This window comes from Eptesicus fuscus, chromosome 16 (genome assembly GCF_027574615.1).
Source record: "Eptesicus fuscus isolate TK198812 chromosome 16, DD_ASM_mEF_20220401, whole genome shotgun sequence".
NCBI lineage: Eukaryota > Metazoa > Chordata > Mammalia > Chiroptera > Vespertilionidae > Eptesicus > Eptesicus fuscus.
In genome coordinates this window covers 5,233,724-5,252,500 of record NC_072488.1, presented here as the reverse complement: position 1 = coordinate 5,252,500, position 18,777 = coordinate 5,233,724, and the positions used below count along the sequence as shown (strand labels likewise).

Genomic DNA, 18,777 nt, shown 5'->3' with positions numbered 1-18,777 from the left:
ACCAGTGACTGCTTTCCTGCTCGGTGTGGTTGCAGTTGGCACCTTGTCGCTGTGGCTATGCAGTGCCTCCTGATCTCCCACTCCCAGCCTTTTCGCCGGCGTAAGTGATGGGGGTTTGTGTGGGAGCTGTGCTTGGGGAGGAGTGGTGGAAATGGGGGACATTCTGAAAATGAAGAGGACGTGGCCTTTGAAAGAATTCACAGCAAGGGCGGCGGCTCACTCAGCCTGGGCTGTGGGTAGGAGGTTTCTGGGAGCAAATGCTGTTTGACCTGGACCTGGAAAGACAGGCAGGGCATCCAGAGGCAGCGGAGAAGGGAAGGGCGTTCGGGACAAAGGAGGTTTGTAATCCAGAAGCCCGGACCCTCTGCCTCCTGTAAACCACTGAGGGACTGAGCAGCCCAAACTAGGCAGCTTCTCGGTGTTCCCATTCCATTTCCAGCCGGAAGTGAGGCCTTACAGAGAGAGGAGATCAGCGACTTGCCCAGCGTCACTCAGGCAGCCAAAGGCAATTCCAAGACCAGCCCTGAGGTGCCTGGGCTGCTGGCTCCACAGGGGGGCTCTTTTCCTGGGAATGTGGCCTAACTGGCCTGGGCGGGCGGGCACTGCCAGGCCTCCTAGGTAAGGGTCAGGCTTACCCAGCAGCTCCCTCGTCACCATGTACTTTTTTTTTTTTTTAATATATTTTATTGATTTTTTTACAGAGAGGAAGGGTGAGGGATAGAGAGAAACATCGATGAGCTGCCTCCTGCACACCTCCTAGTGGGGATGTGCCCGCAACCAAGGTACATGCCCTTGACCGGAATCGAACCTGGGACCCCTCAGTCCGAAGGCCGACGCTCTAGCCACTGAGCCAAACCGGTTAGGGCGTCACCATGTTCTTGATCTCACACGTGAAAGGGAACAAATTCACCAATGACTTCCCAGCGCTGGGCTGGTCCAGAACGCAGCCCCGGTTGGATTGTTTCCATGCTCACCAGCATTGGACATTGGGGGGCCCATTGACTTTCACGCCCTAGAAAAGAACCTAATTTTCCCCTCATTTCTGGGAGACTGTTGCCGCTATACTATTGATGTTAACGGGGGAAATGAGCTATGATGAGGTAATAGTCTATTTTAGAAAACCGAACGCAGATATTGACAGGGCTATGTTTGACCTGCACTTAATTGTTCGGCTCTATAACGGTCTCCTGATATTATTATGCATTTTGTTTGGAGAATTCCTGGGGACTGGCTTACCCTGGACACCAGCAGCGGCGTGTATTCCACAGAGAAAGCCCCCTTTGAGGGACACGGTGGTGGTATTAATGATCGATGAGAATATTCAAGGCATTTTCCCATTTGAGGGCCATTACTTGTAGTGTTAAAGCGTTTTGAAAACACATTTGAGCCATTAACTCATTTTTATTGTCAGATGAAAGTGCCTAATAGACTCACTCTCCTTCAGTGTTGCTCCTTCATCTTGGAATGAAATCATCTGTTGGCTTCTTGGCAACACATCGGGCAACAGAACAGAAAACCCTGTGAGTTCACTGCAGAAGTGAAGCGGCAGATGGGGGGGGACCGCCACCCGGCCCCGCCACCTCACGTCACTCACCTGGGGGAGCAGACCAGGCTCCCGGAACGTACAGGCTGAGCTACTTCATTATCTGGGTGCCTTTTCCCCAGAAAAGCAGGTGCTTAATATCTTTTAAGAAATGCACCTTTACAACCAGCCAGCCTGGCTCAGTGGCTGAGCATCGACCTATGAACCAGGAGGTCCCAGTTCGATTCCCGGTCAGGGCACAAGCCCAGGTTGTGGGCTCGGTTCCCAGTGTGGGGCGTGTAGGAGGCAGCCGATCAATGATTCTCTCTCATCATTGATGTTTCTGTCTCTCTCTCCCTCTCTCTTCCTCTCTGGTATCAATAAAAATAGATGGTTTTAAAAAAGAAATGTACCTTGACTTTAGTTGAGAAGTACTTTTTTTTTTTTTTTTTTTTTTAACAGAGAGGAAGAGAGAGGGATAGAGAGTTAGAAACATCAATCAGCTGCCTCTTGCACACCCCCTACTGGGAATGTGCCCGCAACCAAGGTACATGCCCTTGACCGGAATCAAACCTGGGACCCTTGAGTCTGCAGGCCGACGCTCTATCCACTGAGCCAAACCGGTTTCGGCAAGAAGTACTTTTTTTTTAAAGCGCACTGTTTTGTATCTGATATATCGTAGGCTCCTGCCTAACTGGTTTTGCTTATAATTCAAAACAAGTAAGTAGTGGAGAAGCTGTACAAAGGGGTTCATCGGTTACCAGGGGAGTGTCTCCCAGTCCTGTGACTACTGGCATGTCAGGTGGCGCCCTGGACGCTGATGCATCATAGGAGGCAAGCAGAGGGGTTGCTCGCCAAGGCTGGTTTGGCTCAGTGGATGGAGTGTCGGCTTGCGGACTGAGAGGTCCCAGGTTCGGTTCTGGTCAAGGGCATGTACCTTGGTTGTGGGCACATCCCCAGTGGGGGGTGTGCAAGAGGCAGCTGATCGATGATTCTCTCTCATCGATGTTTCTAGCTCTCTATCCCTCTCTCTTCCTCTCTGTAAAAAATCAATAAAATATATTTTTAAAAAAAGCAGAGGGGTTGCTTACCTTGCAGGGTGTGTGGGGAGTCCACAGCCTCTGGGGCGTTGGCAGCAGCCACTATCCCGGCTGCTGTCATGATTTCTCCAGTGCTGAACCTGTTGACCAGGTTGAAAGGTGGATTGTCTTAATAGCCCCCCTAAAATCACATCCAGCCCCCAGGAGCTTTCCTGCACGAGAACCGGGCTGCTTCCCCGCCTCTCTGCTGGGCACCGCTGCAGTCAGGGGGTCAGGCTTACGCTACAATGAAGACAGGCAGGCAGCAGCGGCAGGAGCGCTGGAGGCCCTGGCCTGAGACAGGGAGCAGGTGCCTCAGTGGCGTGAATTCTGGTGACGTGCGGGAATGCGGTGGGACTACAAATCAGGAAGCTCAGAGTCCATCTGGAGACTCTGGGAAAGACACTTTACTATACCTGACCCACCAGTCCTGATCTGTGAAATGGGTTCAATCATCTGTCTTTGACACATACTCAAGTTGAGGACAAATGTCGCCAGACAGATCTTGGGCAAAGATGTGATGTTCTGTAAATATATGTCATTGTAGTAGTCATGACTGGTCTATGGTTTATATGGTGACTGTGTTGCCAGAAAATATTTGGATCAACCAGGTCTTCCTAATCCCCCAAATATTGAGTTGTGGACAGAGAATCTAAGTCTTTGGTTTCTTAAAGTCTTTGCACGAGGGATGCTAAAAATTGCAGATTCTGGGAGGCATTGGCTCACTCAAAGTGCTAACAAAAGCCGTGCATTGCCTATGCATTATCTTAGCCTAAGAAAAGTATCGGAAAAAAATGAAACCCTGCAGGGCTGCTATTTTATTTTGTTATTTCCCCCCTCACCTTCTGTTCTGAATTGACAGAAGGGGTGTTGGCTTAGGAATCCCCCATTCAAATAGCATAGCTGCAGAGAAAGTCCTGAGAGCTTGTTCTCTATTCAGGAAAATGGGGCGTTGAAATTCTGGTGGAGGCTGGCAAGGGCCAGCACACGCAGTGCCCACACCCTGGACCTGCGTCCTTTATTACGTCCTGTTTATAGAAGACAACAAGTTTCCTCAAAAACTATGGTCATCTCTTTTCAACACAAGCCCTGGTGGTTTTATTTGGTTTTATGTTCTGGGAAAACAACTAATGCTATTACTTAATTTCTTCCTCCCAAACAAAAACAGAGTTCAAAACAGAAAAACAACAACAACATACACACATAAAACAAAACAAAACAAAACACAACAGTGTGTGTGTGTGTGTGTGTGTGTGTGTGTGTGTTTGTGTGTGCGTGTGTGTACACAATCCAATTATCTCCTTGTTTTTGGAACTGGAAATGTTCGCAGAGAACTATTGCTTTAAGAGAGTAATTGTTTTCTACTCAGCAGCCTTAGAGCCAATTCCCTTGGGAATGGTTTCGAGATCAGAGCCAAGAAAGTAGTCATAGAAAACACCGTGTGTACATCCCAAATTGTCTCCCCAGGGAGGAGTGCCGCCCTTGGCAGGGACGTGCGGGCCGTCTCTACAGGCTGTTAGCCCTCCTCCAGGGGCTGGAGAAATGCCCTCTTTCTAGACTACTTGGGAAATAATGTGAAAGGACCCATTTCATAATGAGCTTGCAGTAAATGAACCTTGAGGGAGAAGCCTTCTGTTTTTGGAAGACTTGTTGAGTCACCCAACTTGTATCTTTCGTTCCATTCTCAGTCCTAACCCCACCCCCCCTAGTTGGAGCGCTTCTCCAGATTCCCAGCATCCTTCATGTCTGGGTGACAGTTTACTTCTTCTATAAGCCCATCCACATGGTTTTCTTTTTCTCTGAATTCCTAAAGAAGTATGTCCTCCCTGTTCAGGCCATTGTGTGTGGAGCAGGCCACGTTGGATTCTAACAGAAACTGCAGACTTTCTCCCCCAGAAAAATGAGCATCTACATACAATAATAGGATATCCTGTGTGCACTTTCCACAGACCACGGATGCTCCAAGTCCCCAAACAGGGACCTTCTAGGGGTCTGGAGCCCAGGTCTTCTCCTGTGAGGAAAAGAACCTAGACCTTGGGTTTCCTGACCCTCAAGGTCAAATGTGACTCTATCTTTCATTGTCTTGTCATCTTCAGAAATATGCTTAACCTCTTTGTTTTCCAATAAACTCGGAGATACGTACAGCTACCTGACGGGTAGTATTTGCACTACCTTCATGAGTACGTGTGCAATTGGTAAACCCTTTCCTGCCTCGTCATCTGGTAGCCAAGACCTTGGACCCTCCCTCGCTGTGCCCCAACCAGACCCTCCTCACAGAAATGAAATCAGATGGCACAACACTCATGTGCTGCACAGTAACTATATCACGTGCTTTTCAGTGACCTCTAGGGAGGCTAAGAGAGGTGCACGCGCGTGTGTGTGTGTGTGTGTGTGTGTGTGTGTGTAGGGTGGGGTGGGGTTCAAGTAAACCTAAACTTTACAATATCGACAAAAACCCTAGTTTTAAATAATAAGCATGTTTACACATTATTGTTTGACCTCCTCCATGTGAAGCTACTCTTACCCGGAGACTTCCTTTTCTCAACTCTCATAGCCATGATCGCTTTTTCCTTTAATCGTAAAAAGCCGTGCTTCTTCATTGTAATCCATTTGTTTTATTTTTGGAAAACCACATCTTGAAAGAGACCCACCTTTCTCCTTTGCTTTGACTCTCAGAAGCTCAGGTCCGAATTGCTAAGCCGCCTCCAGCAAATGTGAAGGCCTGTTGGCCTAAAAGTCCTGCTCCTCGCCTCTCTACCTTTACCTTCCTAGTCTACTCTTCTTTTTCTCTTTCCTCCACTTCCATTCTGTAAGTATTTGTATTCTCTAATGGTATATAACTTCTCTTAAATTATTTTACTGAACGAGATTAAATATTGATCTTCCTGTGAATTAGTAAGCTATCTCCCTAGGAACGTGGTGGATAGCGATGTGTTGTGCATGCACCGAGGAGCTGTTAGAAAAGAGTAGAAAGCCTCTGTCACGAGGATGTGTGTGGGTTTAGTGCAAGTCCCCTGGGTGAGGGGCCTTTCCATGTGGAGCCCTGGGTCCAATTCCAAACATCCATTGTCTCTACTCAGGGACCATCTGTGTGATGTTAACTCACTTTGCACACCTTCAACCAGAACATACTTGCATGGATTCTTGGAGGAAGTAGGATGCATCAAATCTTTTGCCATTGCCCAGCAGGTATGGCTCAGTGGTTGAGCATCAACCTATGAACCAGGAGGTCACGGTTCAATTTCCGGTCAGGGCACATGCTCAGGTCGTGGGCTCAGCTCCCAGTGGGGGGTGTGCAGGACGCAGCCGATCAGTGTTTCTCTCTCATCGTTGATATTTCTATCTCTGTCTCCCTCTCCCTTCCTCTCTGAAGTCAATAAAAATACATTTAAAAAAATATTTTGCCATGAAGGAGTTGACGTGTTTTTGTACTTATTCAAGGAGCTTGTGCTGAAATGAATGTCTCCTAGGTTCCATACGTCTGGACGGGACCCCTAATACTACGCAACATCCCACAGTCATTGGTGTCAGACATCCAGAAGAGTGAGAGTTCCTCAACTGGCTTTGCTTGATGTAAGCTACATGTTCCAAAATATTGGACCGTATCAAGCAACCAGCTCACATAACTTCTGAACAGATAGAAGTCCACGGCCAGCTCGTATCTGGGTGTATTTCCACGTGCGTTCCTTTCAGTCTGTTCCCAATTTTAAAGGCTTGACATATTTCCCACCTAGGTCCTCTGACAGTAAAATCATGCACGAGACAGAATTTTAGGAGAAAGCTAAATCCACTCAGGTCCCTTGTGACACATTAATAGCACAAAACGAGGGAAATTAAGAATATTTAACTTCCATTACGGCATTTCATCTGAAAGGCGGGCTGCTACTACGCAGCAGGATCATCTTCCTATAAGAAAAGCCTGGGTTAGAACTGTTCATTAAGTTGGAAACAGATTCTTTCCTGCAAACCCAGAGGGTCTGTGAAAGTTGCCCAGTGGCAGGGATGAATTGTATCAGTTCCGAATTTTAATTTGCTAGAACCTACCCCATACAAGGCTTTGCTCAAAAGCATCTTAAAAGGAGGTGTGCATACAGGAAAAGAATGACAGGGAGAATAGGGAAGATTCTTTTGGAAGGAAGAAGCATGACATTTGCCTCTCTCTCTCTCTCTCTCTCTCTCTCTCTCTCTCTCTCTCTCTCCCTCCAGGGAGAATAGGGAAGATTCTTTTGGAAGGAAGAAGCATGACATTTGCCTCTCTCTCTCTCTCTCTCTCTCTCTCTCTCTCTCACCCAAAACATTTATATACTTTAAGGTGGGTGAGTTCTAAGAATTATCCAGTCCAGCTGTCTGCCCAACATATAGCTCATTTCTACAATATTTTAAAGGCTTTATATAGCATATTTCTACTTAAACATCACCAGTGATGAGAAGCTCAGTATTTCACAAGGCAAATAATTCAATATTCAGACAACTCTAATGGTTAGAAATTTTTTCGTGATCTTAAATGAAGATCTCCCTCATCCTTCCCACTTCCCTAGAAGTGCATACAACCTGTCTAATTTGTCTTTCTTAGGAGAGTCCTCAATCATTATTCGAAGGCTGTTGTGATCATGAGGATGAGGGTGGTGGTGGGACTGATCATCATCATCATCAATAGTAACCGCGCATAACATGTCCTGAGCAGTCCCCATAAGGGCTATGCTAAGCACTTTCTGTTTTATCTCATTGATCCTCACGAGCTGATGAAATAGGTACGCTGAACCATTTATTTTACAGAGGAGAGTGCAGTAGCTTCCCTGGATAACAGCCGGCGGGGCAGGAGACAGCTAGGATCAGAAGCAGGCCTCCCCAAATGGTCTCTTTGCTAGCTTTCCGGCAGTGGCAGTGACTTACGCCCCAGGTGGTGGCTGCAAGTGTTTGTTTTCTCGGGGGAGGATTGCGGGGTCTATATGATACCACCTGCTGCGCCCACGGCATGGCTTGCTTTCTCGTTTCATGCACAGAGGCTTCCTTTTAGTGTGTTCTCACCACATCTTTCTTACAGTGGCATTTAAAGACATTCCTGCATCAGCACGAATACCGTCGGAAGCCACACGCCTAGAAAATTGCAGCCCTGTAGTTAGTTCTCTTCTAGAGTCCACTGGTTTTTCAAGTTGATCTCTCCCCAGCTGAGGCGTCTGAGGCATAACACAAGTCAGGGAAATGCCTGGCAAAGAGCACAGCACCCGCATTGCATGGCACCTCCCTCACCACGTGCTGAGTGAATGAAGGGGGGCCTCCCCAGGAGGATAGTTTAGTGTCTAGAGCAGTAAAGAGTTTGCTGTTGACTTAAATAATAACTGCATCTGGCCTTTTCTTTTCTTTTTTTAGGTTGACATTGCAGCTATGTAACAAGTTTGTATTTCTCTGTAGGTCTGATTCATTTTTGCAAATGCTGAAGGCTGCAGTTTCACTGAGAATAGGTTTTGGATATTATACTTTCTCACTTTTACATTTCATGAAGTACCCGACCTTGTCACCACTGACATGTCAAATTCTGAGAGGCTCTGACTTGTCTGGGACTAGTATCTGTGGGAAACGTGGCTTCTGGTAGAGGCTCAAAGGGGTCGCTGGGGTTGTACATCTGCGTTTTCTAAACTCTTCCTCGGGCACTTTAAGAAACTTACCTTTCTGGACAGACATTGTAATAACACCCTCTCTTGTGCTTATCCATTGACATGGTATGTTCCCGCATCAATGGAACAGAAACAAAGCAAAGATGAAATATTAACTGTGAGGAATCAGGGAATTAGTGAGGGGGGGAGGGAAATACTTTGTAGACTATACCTAAACTCTGCTTCCTATAACTAAAATACCTGACTCTTTTCATGGAAATAGTGGTTAAGATATTACCCATCTCCTCATATGAAGATGCTTTTTATAGGGTGTTAAGACATAGTTATGGGGCCCAGGGGTATTTATGCAAGTTAGTCAAATATGGTCAATGCTTTCAAAGTTTATTTTTATGCTGCTAATGATATTTGGTTTTGTGTTGCTTTTCCTAGGTTTGCTGGCATGGGAAATCTGCTCAAAGTCCTTACCAGGGAAATTGAAAACTATCCACATTTTTTTCTGGATTTTGAAAGTAAGTTTTAAAAATTTAAAGATGATGATAAAAACTTTTCATTTTATAGCTTGCTGATAGGAAAGTTTATAACAAAAAATGTCTCCTTTCTTTTCCTGTTTTAAAAAAACAACAACAAATGGAACATCTTTGTAAAATATGTACAGTTTTCTTTTCTTTTAGAAGTGATCAGCTTTTGTAAGCTTAGCATAAATCACCATCAAGCATTTTTCCCAATAATTTTCATGAATTTCTATCACATTCTAAATAAAAATAGTGTTCATTGTAATTTCCACCGATTAATGTAAAGCAAATTATCATTGGGGGTGAAAGAAAAAAAGTGATTAATACCAGGAATAAGGCTTACAGGTGATTTATTTTTCAGTCATCGCTACCTCTTCTTTATTCATTATTTCATAATGCAACACTATTTCAGGATTTTGAGACACACAACTTTTATCTGAAAGGTTATGTTTCTTTTATCAAAAACTTTAAATATTTTTCCAAGATAAAATGGCTTATGAATCATGACTAAATAAACGCAGAGATTCTTTCTTATCTTGTTTATTTTCTTGATTGAAAATATTTACAAGTGAGTGACACTTCATGTTTAATTGACGAAGCTCATGTTTCCACCTTTCCTCCTGTGTCCCCCCTTCTTTTTGAATTAAAATTCTTTAATAGTGGGCACATGCACTTTGAAATGTCATTTTTGCCAGTATTCATCATCTATTGTGGACTTTAAACTTTAATTTTTCAAGTATTTTATCTATATTAAAAATAAGTAGAAACTTCCTTACATGTGGAGTAAACTTCCTAACAGACATTTTCTAGGCAAATGCTAGAAGACCCATTCAAGGTACAGTACACCAAAAGGTGAAAGCTCTCTAGGATTATCTTCTCAGAATCTCTTCTGGGTCTAAAATAAATATTTAAAAATCAGGAAAATTGATCCCAAAGCTCATGAGTTCTGAAAAAAATATTTAGATTACATTCAGTGAAAGACACCTCACCTCTAATTTAACTCATTTTGCTGCTGCGGTTGTTCTTGTTTGGCTGGGTTTGGCTAGGTTTGTCTCTGTTTGGCTGGATTAGGTTGGGTTTGGCTGTGTTTGGTTTGGTTTGGCTGGTTTGGGCTGTGTATGGTTGGATTTGGCTGTGTTTGGCTAGATTTGGTTTGGTTTGGTTGGGTTTGGCTGTGTTTGTCTGGGTTTAGTAAGGAGTGCATCTCCAGAGAGAATAGCTGATACCAGTAGGGAAAAACTAGAGAGCAGACAAGATCTGAGCAAAAGGGAACTTAAGGTAAGTTTATGCCTAAAGTGGGGACATGATTAGTAGAGGATCCAGGAAAGAGGCCACATTGTAGAGGAAGAAAGATATCATACTGCATTGATATTCTTGATGGCGGAATCTGGGTCTCACTCAGTTCTGTGACCCAGACCTTAGCTCGTGTTGAGCATGGAGCATTGATTACCGAGTGAGACAGTGACAAATGCTGGCCATGTGAAGGAATGGGACAGAACAGGCTAGATCCAGGAGGGCACAGATGTTCAAGAAGAAGGGAGTGTAAATGGATTCAAATGCTGCAATGTCGTCATGAAGGATAGGCTTGAAAAGGGGATGATGAGTTAGGTCATGAGCTGCCCCCCTCCTGGTAGTCACTGGGAGAACAGATTTAAGATTTATTGCTTTGCGTACAGAGGCTGGGTTGCAAAGAGTTAAGTAGGAACCAGCAGAGAAAGGAAGGAAGGCTGAACAGCATGTAGCAACAGCTTAAATGAATTTGGCACCTCTGCTTTGAGTGTTGAATATTCTTTTTGAAGTCAGTGATGGAATATAATTGAACCGGGTCAAATAGATATAATTAAGCTGGGTCAAAATATAACACAAAATTAGACACATCTGTCCTTAGGTTTCCAGTTGTGTAGACCTGATTCAAATTCTTGTTTGACCTTTGCAGTGAGTTCTACTCTTTATGCTCACATTTCTGCACAACCACTTAATATCTCTTTCATTGTTGCTTTTTTTCATCCCACTACTTTTTTTCTTTTTCTCTATTTCCTTGCCATGTCTACATTTCCTCTTTGAAGGCTGGGAGACAGAAGGGGAATAAAATGCAACCTAATCTTTCATGAGTAATGTTTTTTTGGGGGGACAGTGTATGGAAAGATGTGTGCCTGAAGGTCTGCTGATAACTTTAATTGAATTCACCCATTATGGCACCCAAAGTGGGCAGTGGGCATTAGCCTTCCCATGAAATAGTTCCAGTGATTGCCAGACTGAAATGACCATTGGAAACATCAAGCAAACCTTATTTTTCTATAGTTGTCTGTTCCTCACCCCAAAATTCTGATTCAATGGCCTAGTCCTAAGCATCTGCTTTTGCCCACATTCCCCAGGTGTTTTTGAAGGTCAGCCAGTCTGGGAACCACGTTTAACTAATGGATCCAAGTGAGGCACTGGCCCAGCCTACTGTGTGGAACCAGAGTGCTAACAGAGTAACCTCTTGAGTTCCAAGATCCAGAGCTGTGGTCTCCAGAACTGATCACAGAAGGCCCCTTATAGCTCCCGTCTCCTATTTTCCCTTGCCCAGCAGGAAGTTAGAGCTGGCTGCAAGGCAGAGCTGCAACTCTAGAGTGATACTCTTCCTTAGTCCTTTCGACAGTGTCCGTCTACCTTGAAGTGGAAGGTCTCCAAGACAGGTAGAAGTTCAAGTAGATTAAAATCTACATTGTTATCACAGGTATCATTCCCCTTATTTAAACCTGCTATGAACATTCTTATAGAATCTTGGTGGGCATTATTTATTTTGGATAAATACCTAGTAGGGGGTTGCTGGTCAGTTACATGCAACTTTGCAAGAAACTATCAAATAGTTTTCCAAACGTGATGTACTATTTTCTATTCCTACTAACAAGATAGGGAGCTTAGCTGTTCTAAATGGTTTACAACATTTAGCATTGTCCATCTTCACCTTTTTAGTTATTCTAGTGGCTATGGGATCGGTATTTCATTGTGGCTTTAATTTGCATTTACATGGTAACTGATAATGCTGAACACTTTTTCATGTGCTTATTGATTATTTGATTATCATTTTTAGGAATGTTGTCTACTCACGTCTTTTACCCATTTTTAACTGGATTATTTTTCTTTATACTACTAAGATTGTTCTAGCTCAGATAGATTGCTTTAAATCCCTTATTGGAAATTAGTTAACTGTACTTGCCCAAATAAATTTTACAATTAGCTTCAATTTCTACCCCAAAAAAATCTTGCTCGGATATTGATTATAATCATATTCAATCTGTAGCTTGGTTTGCTGAGAATTGGCATCTAAACAATATTGATTCTTCCTATTTATGAATATGATATATCTTTCCATTTATTTAGATATTCTTATAAGTTCATTTATAGTTTTTGAGATCCTGTATACCTTTTGTTGAATATACCCTAGAGCAGTTCCTAATTTGACCATAACAGCTTTTTTATGTTTTGTGTTTGTATGGTATGTGTGTCTCCATCCTATCTATGCATTAATCTATATACTGTATTCTTACAAACAACATATAGTTCACCCTCGCTTTTCATCCAAGCTGATACCATCTACCTTGTAATTGGAGTGCTTAATCTATTTGCATTTAATTATCATATGTACATTTAATTAATGTTGGTATTTGAATCCGTCTTGGTGTTGACTTCCCTTTGTTACATTTGCTCTTTGTTTCTCTCTTAATGTTTTTCTGCTTTTTGATTACATGAAATAATTTTTGGTAGTCTCATCTGTCTTTTCTGTTGACTTTTTATTTATGCCTCTTAGTGCTTATTTTAGACATTATAATATACATCTTTAATTTATGGAAATCTATCTTCAAAGTATATTCTTTACTTCATGAAGAATTTATGAACCTTATCACAGTATACTTCCAATCACCACCCTGCCCCCCTTTCTGTGAGTGTTAGATGTTTTGCTTCTACATATGATATAAACTTCTCATTGCAATTTTTAAATTTTAAACTCTCAGTAACCTTGCGTGTGTGTGTGTGTGTGTGTGTGTGTGTGAGTGTGTGTGTGTGTGTGGTTTTAATAGATATTTCATGTTTACTTGTTCTGGTGTTCTCCATTCCTTCTTACATAACTAGGTCCCTTTGGTATTATTTCCTTGCAGCCTAAACAGCTTTCCTGTGGAGAGGATTTGGATGGCATCTTAAGCTTCTATCATTATGTGTCTTATCTAGTGTCCAGCATAGGGCTGGGCATGAAGCCTAGGCTTAGGAACTTGGATTTTCTTATTGATGCTAAATCAGTCACTATATTCAGAGCATCTCTAGCTTTATGGCATCAAGTGGGAATAACAGGGATGGGAGTTGGGCAGGGAGGCACAGAGGGGTGACATAGCAGACATAAATATAGGGACATTAGAAGAATATATATTCTTCAAAGAGTGTATAATTTTATTGGGGAGATAAGATTCAAGGACATTGAAGAGACAATAGTACAGGTAATAGAGAAATCTGTACTAGAACAGAAAGCCAGAAGAAATAAAGGTTCTAGGCTGTGCTGAAGATAGCGACGGATAAATGATTTTCTTTTAAGACAAACCAAACCTTATGAGATTAATAGGAATGCTGAGAACAAACATGGCGGGGTGAGGTTGTTAAGAAAGAAATTCTAAAGCCTCCAAACCATTTACTATCAGAAAGACTGAATATTTTGACCTATTAGGACTCTAGTCTCCCACTCTTTAAAGCAAAGAGGGTGTCAGATTAGCTGACCATCTGGGATATTTTGGTTGACACAGATTACTTCTAGCCACTACTGACCTCTTCTTTTATCTGTCCCGCTTTGGTACCCTCACATCTGCTAAGGTTGTTCAGAGGACACCAGATAATCTTGGAGAGAAAGGAGAAACATAAGATGTATTTTGGTCACTTTGCAAATGAGAAAACAGACAGACAATGAAACTCCAATAAAACAAAACAGACTTGGGGAGCGAATTATGAATTTCCACAGACGGATTCATTCACAACGATTCCTTAAATTTCTAGTCCTTCTGCTTTTTAAGTGCCTTTCATCCATATCCATATCTTCATTATAACTCCTACAGGACCATATAGGTAGGAGACGGTGGTGGGGGCCTTTTAAGAGGGATCTTGTTTGCTTCTTTCTCTACCAAGAATTAATCTGAGGCCTAGAGAAATTAATCATTTTATCCTTGGGTCTTATAGCGAGTGGCAAATCTGGCAATAGGACCTGGGTCTCCAAAAACTCCATTCTTGGAGTTTCCCCTTCCCCCATGACATCACAGGGGTCCCATTGCATGTGAGCGAAATAAACAAGCCTTCAAGCACCTCCAGTCTCACTGCTCTTTGCAATCCCTCCTTGGTTGTTCCACGGGTTAGGGCCCTGGGCTCTGGTGTGTAATGACTAATGTTCCTACACAAATACACGTGTCACCCCAGTCACACTTACATTTTCCAGCGGACCTGTGCAATTTTATGTTGTTTCCGTAAGCATTTATAGTATGGTGCTATAAATCAGTGCCATTTTACATCCCTGAATGTTAATAATAGGTAATTATTTATGTTTCTTAGGGAGAGGGGTGGAGGAGTGAGGATGTGGGTTGGGAAGAAAAGCAATAGATTTCATTTGCAGTTTTGGCAAATCCTTTTTTGTACCTTCCTTGGTGTTTATAAAACAGCTGGTGGCATGAAGAGATAGTGATAGATCCTGTTGATGAAATGCCAGGGATTCCTTCAAAGCCAAAGACATCTCCAAGTCAATTGTATCTTCCCCTCGTGTTATCTTTGGTTGACTTGTTTGATTCTCTGTCAGCTTTTCTATACAATCCCACATCGGTTGTTAGGAGAAGGTATGTGTGTGTGCCCCTGATGCTTGTGAAGACAGAGGGATCCTTGGCTGATTTACAAAGATAAGAACCCTTTGAAGTGACAGCCTGCTCTGGGTTGAGCCCTGCCATCCCTCCCTGGGGCTTGTTCACCTAAGATGTTCATTCCTGACAAACAAAACACACAGCCACCTTCCTCTCCATCCCCACAGAGGAATGCCAAGCATCCCGCTTTCAGTAAATATCCCAGTCCTCCACGGGGGAAACCTCCAACTGACCCCGTGACACCAAAATGCTGACAGTTACTATCCACCCTCACTAGCACATGGCGCCAAAAAAAGATAAATAGATCCCCTGCAAACAAAATGAATACCTGTTTACCTCTCTCAATTGATGAGGGAATTTTCTCCATTAAAGATTCAAGGCACTCGGTGAGTTCTTGACGATGAATGTATATATTCAAGGTCACAGAGCACATGATACATTGTCACACTTTCCACAATGGCAAGTACAGGACAGGGGTTTAAATCATCGCCTGGGGAATGGCCTGGAAGGGCTGGTTCCAGGGCGCCTCGAGGTATTGGTTTCTGAAATTGCCTGTGTAAATCACAGCGATGTGTAACAGCGTCATTGGTCGACAAGAGCAGCCCAGCTTCATGGAACCATTCTCTTCGATTTCGATGAAATCATTGGTGATGATTAGAAGTATAGAATGTGATTCTTAGAAGAAACGTCATGAAAGAATTCACTGGCTGCAGCAGGGAAAAAATAGATCCATTTCCATCAGTAATACAATTGGCGAGCATTGTGTGTATGTGTGTACCGTTGACTAAAGGTCAATCTTTGTGTTAAAATAGACAAACAAAGCCTGTAATTCAGAGTTGGTGTTGACTCAGCACATGCCTTGGGAGATGGCTAGATAGGTTAAATATAATAACCTTTCAATCACTAATTTGTCAAGGTCTTTTTCAAGAGGTCTCTCGCCTTGACATCTGCAGACACATATATTTTTAAAAAATAGGGTTACCAATGTGGAGCATGCCAGAAGTATCAACCCCAAAGCCTCTCAGAGGAATGTTCTAGAAAGCAAAACGATACGAGTCTTAAGATTGGGAGAGTAAACATAAGTGCAGTTTTTCACTTAACAAATATCCGATTAGTGTGTTAACTACACTGAGGAGACATTGAGGCCATAAATAAGTGACGGATTATTTAAAAACACACATCTTAATGCAAGTGTGAATAGCTAATCTGATTGTAAGAAAATACATATATCTTAATGGTAATAGTTAGAGATATAATAGCCATTTGAAGAGAAGGGACAGAAGGGACCATCTAGAAGTAATAGGATTTTTTTCACTGCTTCCCAATACTTACATTCTCTGCCATCTGGTCAATTTCCTCATTTATTCATTGATTCTTGGCATGTTTATTGAGAATCCCCAGTCAGTAGGGCATATGGGGGCACTGAGGATAAGAATACCAACTTCATCTCCAAAGATTGCAGAATTCAAAGACATGCAAGAAAATCATCATGAAACATAGTGTGAGAAATATATTTAAACTAGAGGCCTGGTGCACGAAATTCATGCACTCGGGGGTGGGAGGAGGGCGGGAGGTCACTCAGCCTGGCCTGCACCCTCTCGCAGTCCGGGAGCCCTTGGGGGATGTTGACTGCCATGGAGGCCAGAGAGGCTCCCGCCACTGCTGCTGCACTCACCAGCCATGACCCTTGCTTCTGACTGAGCAGCGTTCCCCCTGTTGGAGCTCACTGACCACCATGGGGCAGCTCCTGCATTGAGCGTCTGCCCCCTGGTAGTCAGTGCACGTCATAGCGACCAGTCATTCCACCATTTAGTTAATTTGCATATTACCCTTTTATTATATAGGATCATTCAGTCAACTGTTCATTCAGCAAATTTTTCGGCAGCATCTACTATGTGCCAGGCCCTGGAGGTATGATATTAAATGAAACAAGGCCAGAGTCCTATGGTCTAATGGATCAGATTCTCATTAATGAGTCCCAACTGATCATTTAGCTGGAGGATAAAGATAGGATGAGTTATGGATTTCCACAGGGACATGGGCCACTGCCAAATGTCACTTAGGGTTGCACAGTCCTTTCCCATTTGGAAGAAGGAACAGACAGGCAGATTGGAGCTTCCCCTAGTGAGCACTCTTCTCCTTGAAAACCAACGTCCCTTGGGATCTGGGTCTCCTGAGACTCTTACACACCCAGAGGACAGGGACCATGCTGCTGGCATCAAGGACCTAATTAGTAACTGGAAGAAAAGGTGACTCAGTTCCATCACAGGGGAAGGAGGAAAAATTAGGGCATGCAATGATAACACCAACAAATTATGGAAGAAAATGAGCCAACTCATTTCTAAGTGGGGATGAAAGAAGGAACGGCGGATTGGATTTCTCCCATCCCACCCCTGCTAACCAGGGCCACAGGAAACATTTCAAACAAGACGCTAGGATACCTGCCAAGAGAAACATTCTCCCAGAGACAGAGGCTAGGGACAAGGGTCCCGTTTCCCAGGTCACTCCAGTTTCCAGGGGTGAGTGACCTTGTAGTGGAAGGTTCTTGACACAGCCCTCCACTGCTCCGCCACTGGGAGAGAGGTGACCACCCTGTGCTGCTTGTCCAGCTCTGCGTGGTCACATAACTGTCGGGGTTGATTTGTATCAGAAAGAGTCACTCCTTTAGGCCACTCAATGAGAACCCATCTTATTTTGGGAGTACGTAAGACCTCTATTTTTAAAAACTGACTTCGAAATATTTTCCCTTTTGTGGTTCAGTAATTGTCAAAAGGATGGGTTTGGGGGTTTTGTTTGCCCAGCACCCCTCTTCCAGCCCACTCAGCTTTCCTTCTGTTTTGTTTAAAGCTTATCCAGTGGTGGCTTGCAGGGACAGAGCCCCCTGTGACAGCCACGATTAGGAGGCTTCGACTCCTGGTTTCCAAGTGCCTTCTCAGTTTACACCTACCTTATAATTATATGCAAACACACTGACCCCTCGGAATCTTGGTCACAGGCTCGATTTTTCTTTTCCTCCTCTTCAAAGATACATCTCTTTGAGAAAATGGTCTTTGTTTAGCTTATGATTTTTTTCCGATACATTTATCCGAAGGGGAAAGGATTGGCGTGTTTGATTTTTATTTGTTTTCTCAGATCTTTGCTTTGCATTTTTGTCCCATGTTCACTTCCCTGACTTTCTTCTTACCCTGGAATTGCGTTCCACTTACATACTTTCTTCAGTTTGGGGCTTGCTAGCTTGTGGGTGTTTAGGTTTCTGTTTTGAGACACCCCTATGGCTTTGAGAAAAGTTTGGAAAAGCAGGAAAAGACAAACTATAAATTTGTTAATATTGTGGATAACATGGTACCTGAGAAAACTTACCATGTGCTTGTGGGAAAGCATAAAAGGTCGCAAAAGATAAAGGAGCCACACATTTCTTTCCCCTTCTGTTTCCCAGCCCGGATCCTGTACTCCATCCAACCCAGCAGCCTCTTTCCTTGCCAGCTGCCCGCCTGTCCCAAGCTCCCATGGATACACTCCCCTCACCTCCCGCTTCTGCCCTGGTCTCATCCTTTACATGAGGGACATTTCACTCCTCCCAGCCCACACTATCTCTCTCTTCTCTGAACCCTCCTGTGCATGTACGTGAGTCCTTCCTCATTCCCTGGTTGAAACCCATCTCATTCCTAGAAGTATAGTTTGCCACGTTTCTGGAAAATCTATAGGGTTTTGGTTTTGTTTTTCTAAAGAGAATTACACCCTTCATTTCCCAAGTAACTCTACCAATTTCTTGGGTCTGAGCAGGGCCTGGTAAGAAAATGGTCTAAAAAAATCCCCTGGGCAACACTGCTCAAGGGTCTCGCCTTGGGTGAGTGCAGGTCCAGCACATCTGGCCTAACCCCTAATCCCGTACTCAGCCTCTCCGAAGGCCCGGTCAGCGTGGTGAGGACCTCGCTTAGATTTCACCTGTCTCGTGGATTCTGTTTTATACCCCGAGGAACACTGTGAATGATTACAGTTCACAGGGGAGTGTTAGACCAGACATAACTCTGTCCGGCCCTTTCATGGGCGGGGTCTTCTGGAAGAATGTAGTGCCTTGGGACTTATATTTTTAGAAACTGAGCTTTGGGAAATGACATCTGTCTCTTTCCTTCCTTAGCAGTGCCTTTGCTTTGGATGGAGATGAATGTTCTCGCTAGCCCG

The 18,777-nt window shown here is 43.6% G+C and overlaps 1 protein-coding gene across 4 annotated transcripts in view; it reads left to right on the top strand.

The window, feature by feature from the left end:
- Positions 1-18,777, top strand: part of CYRIA (CYFIP related Rac1 interactor A) — an 86,303-nt gene that overhangs the window by 52,228 nt on the left and 15,298 nt on the right. For all 4 annotated transcript variants that reach the window (XM_054728146.1, XM_054728148.1, XM_054728144.1 and 1 more), the window contains one exon: positions 8,646-8,725. In XM_054728146.1, the coding sequence (XP_054584121.1) occupies positions 8,656-8,725 (70 nt within the window). In that variant the 5' untranslated portion in view covers positions 8,646-8,655. The remainder of the gene's footprint in view (positions 1-8,645; positions 8,726-18,777) is intronic.